At 36.7% G+C, this 15,257-nt stretch overlaps 2 protein-coding genes across 2 annotated transcripts in view; one reads left to right on the top strand and one right to left on the bottom strand.

Annotated features, from left to right (window-relative positions):
• Positions 1-15,257, bottom strand: part of LOC141910735 (uncharacterized) — a 284,387-nt gene that overhangs the window by 160,756 nt on the left and 108,374 nt on the right. The window lies entirely within an intron of this gene.
• The window catches only part of LOC141910733 (kidney mitochondrial carrier protein 1-like), a 41,690-nt gene continuing 33,084 nt past the window's right edge, over positions 6,652-15,257 (top strand). The window contains exons 1-3 of the mRNA XM_074801478.1: positions 6,652-6,798; positions 11,831-11,964; positions 13,391-13,535. Coding sequence (XP_074657579.1) covers positions 11,883-11,964; positions 13,391-13,535 — 227 coding nt within the window. The 5' untranslated portion in view covers positions 6,652-6,798; positions 11,831-11,882. The remainder of the gene's footprint in view (positions 6,799-11,830; positions 11,965-13,390; positions 13,536-15,257) is intronic.

Here is a 15,257-nt window from a genome sequence, read left to right as displayed (position 1 = left end):
CTTAAATCAATGTTGACTGTCTCTGTAAAAGAACTTGGAACAAATTGGGATGAACGACTACCAGCATGTCCAATGGCCTTCCGTTCGATCATTCAGATGTCCACTAAGGAAACGCCATATTTCCTGGCCTTTGGTGAAAAAATGGTCCTCCCAGTTGACATCCTGCTTGGCACTAAAGTATCCCATGGTTTTTACAACTTAATTTTGTATTCCTCTTAAAACTACTTGTAAACCAAGCTGTAAATAACCTTATGAGGATACTGTTTTGCCCTCCGAGCTGGTTTCAAGCAACTCGACCGACCAATTACGATGCCCTCCCATTATACTGGAATCAATTATATCGGTACTAGGCCTGTCACTTGTGCGAGATTAGATTGTCGAGGACGACGCATTAATTCTCCAAAACTGCTCTCATTTGACATTACTATTTTATGGCTTTTTGTGGTAAAAGTGGAACCCGTCTCTTATAACCTAACGATCTTTTTACATCTAGATCATATCAGTGACGTCCTCTCATCACCCGGTGCCTGCGCATGCGTATTATATCTTATTTTTTATCTTAAAAAAAAATACATTTTACTCTAGACTTTTACACTGAATCGAGTAGTTCTCTTTTCTTTGTACCGGTACATGTAGTTCCATTCACTACGATACCGTAGTTCGGTAACGAAAGAGATAATAATAATAATAATAATAATAATTTTATTTTTCCATTTTGAATTATAATAATCGTTCAAAGTAATACAAATACTAAAATTCAAGATGGAGGGAAACATGAAGAAACCTTTTAGGGTTTATATGGTATTCATGCCACCCTCGTACACCCAATCAATCACACTCTCTTTCACACCACATTCACACAGAAAATATTTAAGTGCCAGATGGCAGAGACTGGCAAAGTAATCGAAACATTAATTGAGGAGATACTGTTTGAGAGCACGTTTAAAAACTGGAGAGGATACTGATCCAATGATCTTCAGTGAGTAAGGTAAGTTATTCCAAGTTAAAGGGGCTGATACTTTTAATGAAAATTTCTTTCGATTGGTTCTAGGGTTCGAGTATGATGATGGTGAAAGTCGGAATTTAATGAAAATAATCTGAAAATGAGTTAGGCAGTAGTGAATTCTTATATTTAAATATGAAAAAGCACAATTGAAATTTCGTCATTGCTCGAAAAGTGAGGATACCTAAGTTTTTGAAGATGGGGGCTGTATGATCAAAGAAGGTAACCTTCGATATAACCCTGATCGCCCGCTTTTGAAGTAGGATTATTGGCCTGATTCTCGATTCGTAGTTATTGCCCCATATAAAATTGCAGTATTGGAGATACGGGTAGACAAAACTATAGTATAAGTTTTTCATCACTGAAACTGGCAATCGTCTTTTAACTCTATTTAAAACACCAATACTACGAGAGATCTTTTTACAGACAAATGATATGTGGTCAGACCACGTCAGTTTACTATCGATATATAAACCAAGAAATTTTGTGGAATGAACTTGCTTTATTTGGACATTTCCAATTTTTATAGCACAAGGGGTACCCTTGAAATTTCCGAAAATCATAAAATAACATTTTTCAAGGTTAAGAGACAATTTGTTAACTTGAAACCACATTCGAAGTTTGATGAGTTCATTGTTTATCAGTTGGAATATCATCTTATGATCTTTTGAATAAGCGAAGCATGTTGTGTCACCTGCAAAAAGGGTCAAGTCAAGAATTTTTGAAGCATTGACACAATCATTTATGAATAATAGATATAAAAGAGGACCGAGAATAGAACCTTGGGGAACTCCGATAGTAATACCCCTTCTTGACGAGTTAATACCATTAAAACAAACAATTTGACCACGATCAGACAGGTAACTTTCGAACCATTTGAGAGGTAAACCCCGAATACCATAGTGATCCAATTTACCGAGCAGAATTGTGTGGTTGACCGTGTCGAATGCCTTCTTTAGGTCTAAGAAAATGCCTATGGCTGAATATTCTTTGTCAAGGTATGATGTCAGGGTGTCTGTTACTTTGGCAAGCGCAAGTGCTGTGGAATGATTCGATCGAAAACCGAACTGATTTGAAGAAATAACGTTATGTTTATTGAGAAGGAGGATAATCTGTTAAAGACCAGCTTTTCTAAAATCTTTGAAAATACCGGAAGAATAGAGATTGGACGATAATTATTGAAATTTTCCGAATCTCCTGATTTAAATAACGGGTAAACTTTGGCTTGTTTCATGCCAAACGGAACAATACCAGTATAGAAGCTACAATTAAATATATGCGATAAAGGAGCATTTATTAGATCTATTGTGTCTTTAAGTAAAGATGTACTAATACCATCCAACCCTGCACTTTTTTTCGGATAAAAATTTCTAACTATAGATTCAATTTCACAAGGATTAGTAGGAAACATAAAGAAATTTTCGTTAGTACGATCTTTCAGGTAATATGTGTAGTAATGACCAGGGACATCGGGTATAGTCTCAGATATTTGCGAGCCTATTTTAGAAAAGTAGTCGTTAAACCCACACGCTATGCGATAGTCGCCTTTGAATTCCTGGTTATTTTGTTTAAGAACACTAGGTAAAATAGGAGAAGATGATTTACGAAGTATCTGGTTAATAAGTTTCCATTTAAGTTTCATATCAGTACCTATATGCGTAAACTTTTGAGAATAATAATCAGATTCAGCTTTTCTTAAGATTTTAGTAAGAATGTCTTTATAAGAATTGTAACTATTCTTGACATCCACGGATGTAGAACGAATTGATTTCTTATAAAGTCGGTTTTTGTGCTTAATGGAGCTGAATATCGCTGGAGTAATCCACGGCTTCTCAAGGCATTGTCTATCATTTAGTTGGGTCGGGAGAAGGGGAAAAGCTTCATTAAACGCAAGATTAATTTTATTTGAGAACTTCTGAGCATGAATAAATATCATTCCAATCAGTGCTTAATAGGAGTCTACGATACTTGGATCTATTTTTAGCACAGTAAGAACGCTTCATATTTTGTCTGTTATTTGAACAATTTAAAATCTTCTTGCACATTGTAAAAACAGGATAATGATACGATAAATCAGTTACAAATAATCCCGGAGGTATGATTGACATTTAGATCAGTAGTAGAGATATTATCAATAACAGTGGATGTGTTCGTGGTTACTCTGGTAGGCTTATCAATCAATGGTAAAAAAGATGATGAAACCAGAGTATCTGTTAACACCTCAGTATTTCTGTGCTCATCAAATTTGGATAAATCTATATTATAGTCACCGATAAGGTAACACCGTTTGTTTTCGCGATTGATATTTACAAGTAGTTTTTCAAACTCTTCAACAAAGAGTTGTTGAACAGTTTGTTTAAATGTTAGGGTCAGATTTCAGAATCGCACATCATCCCCTATGTACACCTGATCATAAAAGACCTTTTATGGTAGCTTTATTGAGCCCAGTCAAGCCAAAGGTTGTGGGTGGTGGTGTGATGGAATTATCAATTGTGCGGTATCTTTTAGAAACGGTTGTGAGACATCTTCCTATCACAGAACAACCTTTAAGCTACAGAAAAGGTGATTGTGTTTTATTCATATATTCCCGTTCTTTTGTTGTTTTAGGCCCGTTTACGGCCCACCCTCAACTAGCGGGTATACAAAATGATCAATCAATCCTTATCAAGTGAACAAACAAATTGCCTCCTTGCTGCATAGCTGGTTCAGTTCAGTAATGTCTGTTAGTCAGGATGGTGGTTATTATATTGTTTCGGTCCAATTTTGTCGATTGACGTCGCCGGGATCCGGGTTTAGGTTAAGACAGTATTGAAGGCTGTATGATCTATCTAAGAAGGGCACTTCCAAAGTGATGGCAGAAATTTCAGAAAATTTGGTACCGGTACCGGGTAACCATTTTATGATTTAGAGACGAACAATCATTGAAAATAAACCAAAACCAGCAGAATAGAGATGCAGATAAAAATTGGAGCTGAAAAAGTGCTTGTTTATTCTTTTACCTTGGAAATTCAAGTGCTACAATGATCTTAAAAAGCGTCCCTTGGAAATTAAGCAGAATAGTTATGCTAGTGCTCCTTCAGTGTTAGACATCTGCAATTTCTGTCTTCACCATCGCCGTCATGTGTCCTATTCCAAACCAAAAGTGCCGCCTATAACGACCGGTACTCGAAAAAAAGGCCGAACAATATCAATGTGCCGTTTCAGTTAAAATTTCGGCTGCCCCTTTCGTCCCCTTCTCTGCGTGTTAATTGCCCTCTTCCAAACCGTGAGTGTCCCTTCGAAGGGCAAGGTTTGTTCAGGACTGCGTCTATGCATATAAAAATTCGATCTGGATCTGGACATCTGTACTCAGTAGCGGGTCGTCAAAAAATATTGCCGATGAATTTCGAACGGGACTTTAATTTTTAGACCGTACGGTATGGGCAACACCTGGACAACGACGACCGAACTTCTCAAACTGAAGGTAGAGACCGGCAATTAGTCTTCGCATGCATGGCTCAGGATGACCCTTTTATCCCTTCCCAGGGGGGATGCCGTTGGGTGCAAATGCTACCCCCCCCCAAAAAAAAAATCTCGAGTTCCACCACTTTTTGTCAAAGAAAATTTCTTAGACTTGATTTCTCGTCTCTCTTCTCTTGCACTTGCTCACATTCATAAAACTATAAATATAGACTAGCAATTTGCCAGAAACGATAAGGATTCCGCATGTTGTTGGATTACCGGAATAGACCTAATAAAAACTGCTGACTATTTTTCCAGGATTAATAACGGTACATTTTTTCAGTGACATTTTTATATGAAACATTCAATAAAATTTGGCAAAAAATGTATCTATCAGAACGTTTCTATTTTCAAAATTTTCTTGGGAAGGCCCCCAAACCCCCCTAAAAGGCTTCACACCTACGGCGCTCACAATGGCCACCGACGCTGAATTAAGTTCAACCCTTCGTCCACTCAAAAAAGAGAGGCTGCGTTCGGGCCTGTATCAGATATGCGATCTTTAAAAATGGCGGCTTTTTCAATCGGATTTAGGGTCTAGATGGCCCAGAGGTTTAGGGTTAGAGTAAGGTAGGGGCGGGGTTAGGGTAAGGTGTAGGGTTAGGATTAGGTATTATAGTAGGGTAGGTTAGGGTAAGGCTATAAGTAGTTTAACAGAAGCAAAGCAATTTCGGCTTCGTGTTTCAGTTGGTAGCGTTAGGGTCATTCTTCGGTAATTGAACGATTTCAGACATGAAAAAGCTTTGAAAAAAATGATTCCTGTTTCTGGATTTTGTGATGCATAGATATTTCCAATAAATACCTATCAGAAAAACAGTATTGGCAGTGACACAATCATTACCTATAGTTTATACGTAGATACGACGTCTCGAATGTATGACGTCATTGAAATTTCGTCAGCGTCACGCACTTACTTTTGGATTCACAAGCTATTAATATGAAATGTATCAAACACATCTTAAAACTCTCACTACTACAATATCTTTAGACTTTTCAGGAATTATCATGACAAAATCAAAGACGTTTATGATTTCAACTGATTCTACGTAAGATAAAACTTATGATTTTTATCCCGGGAAATCTGAAATTACGGTACATTAGTTTTACTGCATTCGATCTTTGATACTTTTCAATAATTTTTGTTTCAATTGATAGCAATACTGTTTCTCTATTTGCAACATAGAAATATATCTATTTATGATTACTCTAAGAGACATACATCAAAGTCATTACAGCATGACTCATGATGACAAACGTGACGCTGATAAAGTATTTTTGTGAAATACACGCATTTACAATGCAAACCAATTTGAAATACCATTCCCAACGGTTCGTGGTAATACACGTACAGTAGGCCTACAGGCCTAAATACAGCATTCGACATGTACATGAAGAAAATGGGGGTTGTTGAACTTTTGACAAAATATTTTTTCTGTGGTTGCTAAATATAAACATTTTCTTTTGATATTGGGTAAAATAGAATATCTCCTAGAACATTGATCTAAAGGAAAAAATTAAAAATATTTATTTTTGCGGATCCTATGGCCACAACACACCGGAGACAGGATATCGCTCGTTCATTTATTGAAGAATGACCCTTCACTGACTCGCACTCTCCGATGTTTTTGAGGTCCCAATTTTCGTTGCAACGAAGCACATGCTTCTTTGGAATTTCCTAAGTTTGATTTAATTTCTTTGCATGCTAACTTAATTAATTTCAAATCGCTAGATTTTGCGAACTTAATTTCGAACATTTTTTTTTTCTCGAAAAATATCGGGTTCTCATGCTCAGGTCCCTCCTGAGCCTAGACTGGTCGCCTGTCCAATTCTGCGCCACCTGCATTCGCGGTCTAACTGAAGGTAGAGACCGGCAACCAGTCTATCCTAAGCCATGTGAAATAATACTAATATTAATACTAAATTTATTAGTAATGTCTGTATATATTTATTTGCGCACACCCATACACTGTGTTTCATCAACCAGTTGATGTTGACAGATATCGGAAGAAGAAGAAGAAATAATCAGACCCCAGTCTACAGTTGAACTTTCCGCCATTTTTTAACAACGTTGAAAATGAAAATTTCTAAAATCCTGTCTGACGAAACAACATACTCCTATGCCATTCCGAAATATCCCTTACCGACGTCCATCTCCTTTTTGGGCCCTTCTTGGTAAGGAGCTTTTATCAGGCCCTCGTTGGTCAAGTGTACACCAACCCACGATTTTACTCGTGATCGAACTGTCTGCGGAGTCAACGATCAGATCATTTATTAGAAACTCAAAGACCGAAAAATAGGTAAGAAGAGCCCAGAATTAGTCAGTAACCTGTCTTTTGGTTTAGTTTCACGATCGGATATTTACACAAACCACAATTGAATTGGTATAAGCCCATTCGATAATAAAAATTAGCTTACCACCAACGATTAGGTAACTAACTAAGCCCAAGTCTGACTGAGTGATTCAATTCAATATATTTTTATTGTCCCTTGCAAGTTGCTGTTGCTTATTTTTGGAGGAGTGCGACTTGGTGACTATATATTGTATCACTCACAACCACCTTTTCTTTTGAAGCCTAGTGGCGGGCCTACTGTCTGTCACACCTGCTCTCTGTGCGACGTTTTGGTCCGTAATTTCGTTAATAATCAGTTAATCTACCTTTTATTATGCATCAAAATTGGTTCAGTGAGGAATTTGCATTCAGAAATCACAGGCACCCGCAGATGGGCTTGGGATACAGTTGCTGGGGTTTTTGATAGTGTATTTATGTTTTCACTCGTTATTCTGCAATAAATCCGAGAAAAATCCGTCTTGGTACTGATACGTTTAAAAAGATAATGGCCGCTGGCTCCACACACGGCGACCTCACAAAATAGGCCTACTGAACAAACTTCGTTTTTCAATCTAAAGTCAAAACTTTTATTTTATATGACACTTACTAGTGATATGACAGTTATATATCCTATTATTCCATCCATTTGTGAGACACTATTGATTTATGAAACGTCTTTAGTAATATAAATGATATAGGCTATAGACCTAGGGCCTAACTGTCCTATCACTAGTAAGTATCATATAAAATAAAAGTTTTAATTTTAGATTGAAAAACGAAGTTTGTTAGTGTTTTGTGAGGTCGCCGTGCGTGGAGCCAGCAGCCATTATCTTTTTAAACGTATCATCAGTACCAAGACATTTTTTCTCGGATTTATTCCAGAATAACCACTCAAAACATAGATACACTATCAAAAACCCCAGCAACTGTACCTATCCCAAGCCCATCGGCGAGTGCCTGTGCAGAAATAAACATCAATTTTTGCTGAAGTTGTTGTTTTCATTTATGAGCGATAGTTCACTTGGCATACGCTCGCGTAATGCTTAAAAATCCGATCCGCGGACACTCGGAAACGTTACACTCACGTCATCACCTCATTAGCGTAACAAATCAGTGGGTGGCGCCATATGACGGGCCGCATAAGCTGTTTTTCAGCATTAAGCGAGCGTGTGCTAGGTAAACAATCGCCGATAGATGAAAACACACACTAATTTATGCCAATTCATAATTCATTTCTGAATGCAAATATCTTACCGAACAAATTGAGGCGCTATTGCACTTTCGTATCCCCCTCCCAAAAATTTTAATTTCTACATATTTATTAGGCTAACAGGGAGGTTTAGGGATTCTGAATGAGTAACTTTTGACCAAAAAACTTACTTTTTACCCCACTTGGGACTATAGTCCCAGCGGGCTATTGCCTTCACTTTTCGTCCGTTCGAGCGTTCGTCCGTCCGTAGACGGAATCCAGTTATTTTGGGAAGCTTGACGATGCTTCAAGGTAATGTCTTGATATTTGGTTTATTACATGTATCTACCCTAGACACAACTTCAACCCAAAAACTGGCCCTGTCAGAATCAAGATGGCCGACTGGCAGCCATTGTTGTTCGTCAAAATCAGCACTTTTTACACTTTTTGAACTTTTTGAGGGAAATTTTGAAGACGCTTAAATCACTTACCTTGATCTTTCATATGTAGGCTATTTGAATCCCCCAAGGGCCCATCACCATAAGAAAAATTGGGTAAGTCGGACTCAAGATGGCCGTCCTATGACCTTTTTAATGCCCAAAAATGTCAATTTTGGCCCAAATTCTGAGTCCTGTAGCTTCCTACTAGTTTGCCATTTCTCATTGCAATTTGTGAAGGGTATTCTTTCGAAAGGGTTGTTTTATACCTGAGCCAGGTATTTTTGATCGGTCAATTGTGACGCAATTGGCAGCCATCTTGGTATCATCAGAACTCATTGGTGGATGGGACAAAGTTTTTCCACATTATATTGATACCTAAGCATATTTTGTTACCACAATTGATTGCAAAGTTGTAGCTCATGACATCATCTATGATTGTGGTGAGTTTTAAGGACATTAGTTATTCTATATGGTCACCTGGGGGCGGTGAATAGTAGAATAACTTAGTATTTCCTTATTAGATTGGTATCTAGGCATATTCTGTTACCATGATCAATTGCAAAGTTGTAGTTTATGACATGTTCTATGATAATGGTGAGTTTTAAGGTCATTGGGTTTTGAATATGGTCACCAGGGGGCGTTGAATAGTAGAATACTTAGTATTTCCATGTTAAATTGTAAAAACGAGACATATTTTGTTATCACAATCAATTACAAAATTGTAGCTGCTGACATGTTCTATGATTCTGGTGAGGTTCAAGGTCATTGGTTTTTGTATGGTCACCAGGGGGCGTTGAATATTGAAATTGTTGGATTGTTGAGCATTGGGCATGGTGTCCCTGGACCCCTAGTTCTATATTAAAATTTTGATATTTTGGGTAAATTTGCCGATTCGCGACGTCAACGGCTCTATATTGGATGTCAATCAAAGTTTCTAACCCTCCACTGAAATGTCATGATATTAAAAGTTTCCAAAACCATGTTTTCAAACATAACCATCTCTGAAAATGACGTACATTTGCATCATTTTCATGTGTAGCTATTGATTTAAAGATGTTCTGATGAAGGAAAGTTATATGCCCAAAAACGATGGCTGACTCGACGGTTTGATTCGAGGAAATCGGCCCCCAATTATCAGAATTTTGACGTGGGAAAAAATTTTTTTTTGGTCAAAAGTAATTTATTTTGACTCTACAGACCTCCCTGATTAATAATAGGCCTATACAGAAATAAGAATTTTTGGGAGGGGGATATGAAAGTGCAATAGCGCCCAAATTGATAGATAGTATTCACAGATCAATTGATTATTAACAAAATTACGGACCAAAACGTCGCACGGAGAGCAGGTGTGACAGACAGTAGCTCTAATTCCAATTTAGTTAGTTACCTAATCGTTGGTGGTAAGCTTTTTATAGGGCCTAATCAATATATAACCTATAATATATAACCTATCCCAAGTCCTGAAATGGGGCCTACTTACCCTAACCTAGTATAGTACCAAGCTGTTGTCTTAAGATCTATCAAAAAAATTTGATATATCTATTGACATATTGAATTTCTACATTTTATCAATTGAGTCCGTAAGCTCATTGAAAATCCTGATTGTGGCAATAAATTAAATTCAAATTAAATCAATTAATTCTCCGGTTCCCATGTAAATCATCAATAGTGTAGGCCTACTCGATTATCTTTTCCGAGTAAGCCAGGGTCTACCCGCTACCCGGTGATCACCCGGACCCATTTGATTTATCCGTCACTTGATAGTTTGGGCTTCCCCAGGGATGTTTAAAGTGAGCGACTCCCGGAGCAGGTTACTTCCCCGGGGAAGCCCAAACTATCACTGACACATGACGGATAAATCGTACGCACTCGGGTGATCCCTGGGTATATCCAGACTTACTCGGAGAAGGTTATCGAACGCGCTGCAAGAATATTAATATAGAACACATTTTCAAAGTCAAACATGGAAATTATTGAATTCATTTGAGTACAAGTGGTATATTTTAGTAGGCCTATATATAGAGGAGAGCATATGAGATAGGCCTACTAGTTTTTGCATGAAGTGAAGCCCGGATAAACCGATTTCGAAATTTATGTTTGACGATCAAAAGTTAGAGGTAGGCCTAGTTGAAGATTATGTTTATTACGGAGTAAAATTTAATTGGAATGGTAACTTTGCTGAGGCAAGAAAGTACTTTTACGATAAAGCAATGAGAGCTATCTTTTCAATTGTCCAAAAAGGCAGACGTTTCAAACTCCCGATAGATAGGCCTATTATGTTTAATTTATTTGATATGTGTGTTGCTCCTATAGGCATGTAGTGAGATCTGGGGATATGAACATATTGATTTATTAGAAAATATTCATTGTTTCTTCTGTAAAATTTTAATGAAAGTGACGAAATATTCTCGCAATTTAACAGTATTATCAGAGGACGTTATCCTTTATGCCTATATATAGATGTTAGACGCAGGATGATTAACTTTTGGGTAAAATCAGTATCTGGATTTAAGCAAACCAAACTTAATGCAATACTATATAAAATGTCTTTCAATTTGTTTAAATTTAAGGGATAAATTTAAGAGCCCTTGGCTATCATAGGCCTATATAAAGAAAACTTTTGATGATTGTGGTTTATCCTGCATTTGGACGCAGCAATTTATGACAAACAGCAAATCTTTTTCATAATGAACACAACATATATTCCGTGACCAGCACCTTCACTTTCGTGTCCGCCATAAATACAAAATGTGTTATAGGCCTATAGGGTCTGACCAATTTTAGCCAGTATGAGAATAATTATAAAACTTGATGATGACTTGTCACTAGTTGATTTGAATTTAGGGTCATGTCCTATATTTTACCTGTGAACACATTTTCTAACCTTATGAATATGCACTGCTTGTAATACTTTAGAGGACGAATCCCATTTTCTGTTTGACTGTACCTTACTTGATGAACTGCAAAAACTATTTGAATTTGAATACCTTTTCTCAATTTTCTCTGAGCTAGTAGTGTATTGATTCAACATTTTGACTATAACCTAAAGGTCATCTTCAGGATTACTGAGATACAAAAATGCAGCCATTGGTAACGTTTCAACCCTAAAAGGCATTGAAACACATCAAAGGGACCCCAAAAATCCAGTATGTCACAACAAATTGTATTTAGTTCCAATCCCAGTTTAATCTCGAAATGAATGTATTTCAGTTTTGGAAAGGAAATTTAACAGAAATACGGCAAAATAAAATTCAACTTCAAATTTCTGATTTTAATGAACGATAGGAATCTGTTCAGAGTAGGAGTTCCTGTGGCTCTGGCATGAAGTTTGTATATTCCTTGGATTCATCGCTTCTGAATTATTTTGCAGATACGCCTACCCATTTCATTGCCTCCTCTGTGAATTATCCTTCTTGAGTGTGATGAAAAAAAAAGGTCCCAAAAATTGGAAAGATTGGAGGCCATTTGTATTTGGAGGTTTTGCCTCATGCGTTGCTGAATTCGGTAAGTTAAGGAAAAAAAATTGGATATTAGGCATAGCCATAATGTCCTGGAAAATATGTCCCCGAAAAAATATCCCAGGGAAAAGATTTCCCAGTCTATGATTACTAACTTGGTAATGTAGTTAATTTCATATCATGATAACACCAGAAAACAAACTTGGTAAAACATTTAATTACAATTTTAACATTTGATAACAAATAATGGTTCTACTTTGATTTAATTATTTGTATTATAAATTTGAAATCTTCTTAAATTTGTCTTATCAACTGAAGTAACTGACGTGCATTTACTTAATAACTTTTCATAATTTTTTTTAGATATGTAATTTAGCAACTGCGCATTTAATTCATTAGTGAAATCTTCTTAGATTTGACGTATCATGTAATGAATTCACATGTTCTGAATAGGCAAAATTATTTAATGCCAAAATTCTAGGCCTATAATTCTCATGGTCACTCAATGAATACTTTTTAGCCCACTTGGGACTTGAGTCCCAGCAGGCTATTGCGTTCACTTCGTCCGTCGTCCGTCCGTCCATCCGTGGACGGAATCCAGTTATTTTGGGAAGTTTTAAAGACGCTTCAGTGTAATGTCTTGATATTTGGGTTACACATGTATCTACCCTAGACACGTCAAAAACTGGCCCTGTCAGAATCAAGATGGCTGAGTGGCAGCCATTGTCGTTTCTCAAAATCAGCACATTTTGCACATTTTTGAAGTTTTTGATGGAAATTCTGAAGATGCTTTGATCAATTACCTTGATCTATCATATATATTTGAATCCCCCAAGGGCCCATCAGCATAAGAAAAATTTGGTCGATTGGACTTATGATAGCTGTCCTATGATCTTTTTTGTACCCAAAATTCCGAGTCCTGTAGCTCCCTACTAGGTTGCCATTTTTCATTGTAATTAGTGATGGGTATCCTTTGGAATGGTATATTTAATACCTGAGACAGGTATTTTTGATCTGCCATTTATCACGCAATTGGCGGCCATCTTGGTGTCATTAGTATTCATTCGTAGGTGGAAAAATGTTTTCCAACATTTGATACCTACGCACATTTTGTTACCACAATCAGTTGCAAAGTTGTAGCTCATGACATGTTCTATGATTGTGGTGAGTTTCGATGTCATTTGGTTTTGCATATGGTCACCAGGGGGCGTTCAATTGTCGAATAACTTAGTATTTCCATATTATATTGGTACCTAGGCATAGGCCTAGTTTGTTATCACAATCAATTGTTGAGCATTTGAAACCAGTTACAAGTGGGCATGGTGTCCATGGTGTCCCTAGTTGTTAATTATCTTGGAATATTTCAATATTGCAACATGAAGTTTTTCAAACAATGTTGAAGTAGCTGTCGGCTTCGTATTAATTGTCAGTTCTATGGTTCTAAGTTTAGGTTCATATCGCATTTTTTACAGCAACTTTTCCGATTGATCTGACGAAAACACGTTTACAGCTCCAAGGGCAGACTACTGGGGTAACATCTGTGGTTCGTTATCGTGGAATGTTCCATGCTTTACTACGAATCTCATGTGATGAAGGAGTTCGATCTTTATATTCAGGGTATGTAGCCACTTCACCAGGGTCACATTTCATTAGCTCTGTAGGAGTTTTAAGTATCATTTCGTAGGGTTTACTGTGAACCAAAGCACAACAATTTAGCAGTTACTGAGTTCATGAAAGATCCAATAAATTAGGTTATCTGCGCTAAAGGAATAGTTCACATCACTTAGTATCATATTGGGTTGAATGGTGATCGCAGAGTTTACAAGTGTCCTTAAATTCCTGGAAATTAGAACACTAATTATCCAGAACAAGATAAGTCCTTAGTTTTATGAATTTTTTTAGTTTGTTTAGGAATGTCTGGGAAACTTCATAAAAGGCTCTTAAAATATTCTTTAATATATTGTCAATATGTTCCAAGCTATTTCAGTTGGTGGTGTTTATCACTCACCTTCACAAAGATTAACCAGCAGTTCTTTACGTCATACAGGGTCACTGGTGACTTTCATACCACAGCTACACTACGTGGTACAGTCACTGGTAAAATTTTGTAATTAAACCCTTTCGTGCAACTAAATTTTAATCGTTATTAACTAATCATTATTTAGAAAATATTTAATTATGATTTAAGTTTTAATTATAATCAAAGTTTATTATACTTTGCGAAACTGGGCCCAAAACATACTGCAGAATAGAATAAGATGCTACATATTGCAAGGGAATTTGGATGATGCTATTGATGTGTTTCTATATCAGTCCATGGTTCAATCAATATGAATGAATTGTAACATTTTAGATCTAGAAATTTCTCTGATTCACTCGGAATTCATTCGGTATTTCTCTGATTCATTTTGTTTGTTCAAGTGATAAAATCCGGAAAACTCATTTTTGATTTGTAAAATGGGAGGAAAGTGGCTACCCTGTATGAGAACTTATGATCAATTTGCGTTTTAGAATAACAATTGGCCGCAAATGTGTGAACCTAATCACAGGCACTCGCCGATGGGCTTGGGATACAGTTGCTGGGGTTTTTGATAGTGAATTTGTGTTTTCACTCGTTATTCTGCAATAAATCCGAGAAAAATCCGTCTTGGTACTGATACGTTTAAAAAGATAATGGCCGCTGGCTCCTGAAATACTGAAAAAAACTCATTTTTCAATCTAAAATCAAAACTTTTATTTTATTTGACACTTACTAGTGATATGACAGTTATATATCCTATTATTCCATCCGTTTGTGAGACACTATTGATTTATGAAACGTCTTTAGTGATATAAAAGAAAAGGTAGTTGACGAAGCGTGAGCGTATAGGAAAAACATTACAGCATTACAAAACATTAACCTAGTGTTGCCGTCTCAACGCCTGTAAAGTTTTTCCTATACGCTCACACTTCGTCTACTACCTTTTCTTATATATTACTAAAGACGTTTCACAAATTGATTGTGTCTCACAATTGGATGGAATAATAGGATATATAACTGTCATATCACTAGTAAGTATTATATGAAATAAAAGTTTTAATTTTAGATTGAAAAATAAAGTTTTTTAGTGTTTTGTGAGGTCGCCGTGTGTGGAGCCAGCGGCCATTATCTTTTTTAACGTATCACCAGTACCAAGACATTTTTTCTCGGATTTATTGCAGAATAACCACTCAAAACACAGATACACTATCAAAAACCCCAGCAACTGTATCCCAAGACCATCAGCGAGTGCCTGTGACCTAATACATATACAGTCAACTCCCACAAAGCCACACACATTGGTGTTTTGGAATTTTGGC

This window comes from Tubulanus polymorphus, chromosome 9 (assembly GCF_964204645.1).
Source record: "Tubulanus polymorphus chromosome 9, tnTubPoly1.2, whole genome shotgun sequence".
In the NCBI taxonomy this organism is placed as follows: domain Eukaryota; kingdom Metazoa; phylum Nemertea; class Palaeonemertea; order Tubulaniformes; family Tubulanidae; genus Tubulanus; species Tubulanus polymorphus.
This window is presented reverse-complemented; position numbering and strand designations above follow the sequence as displayed.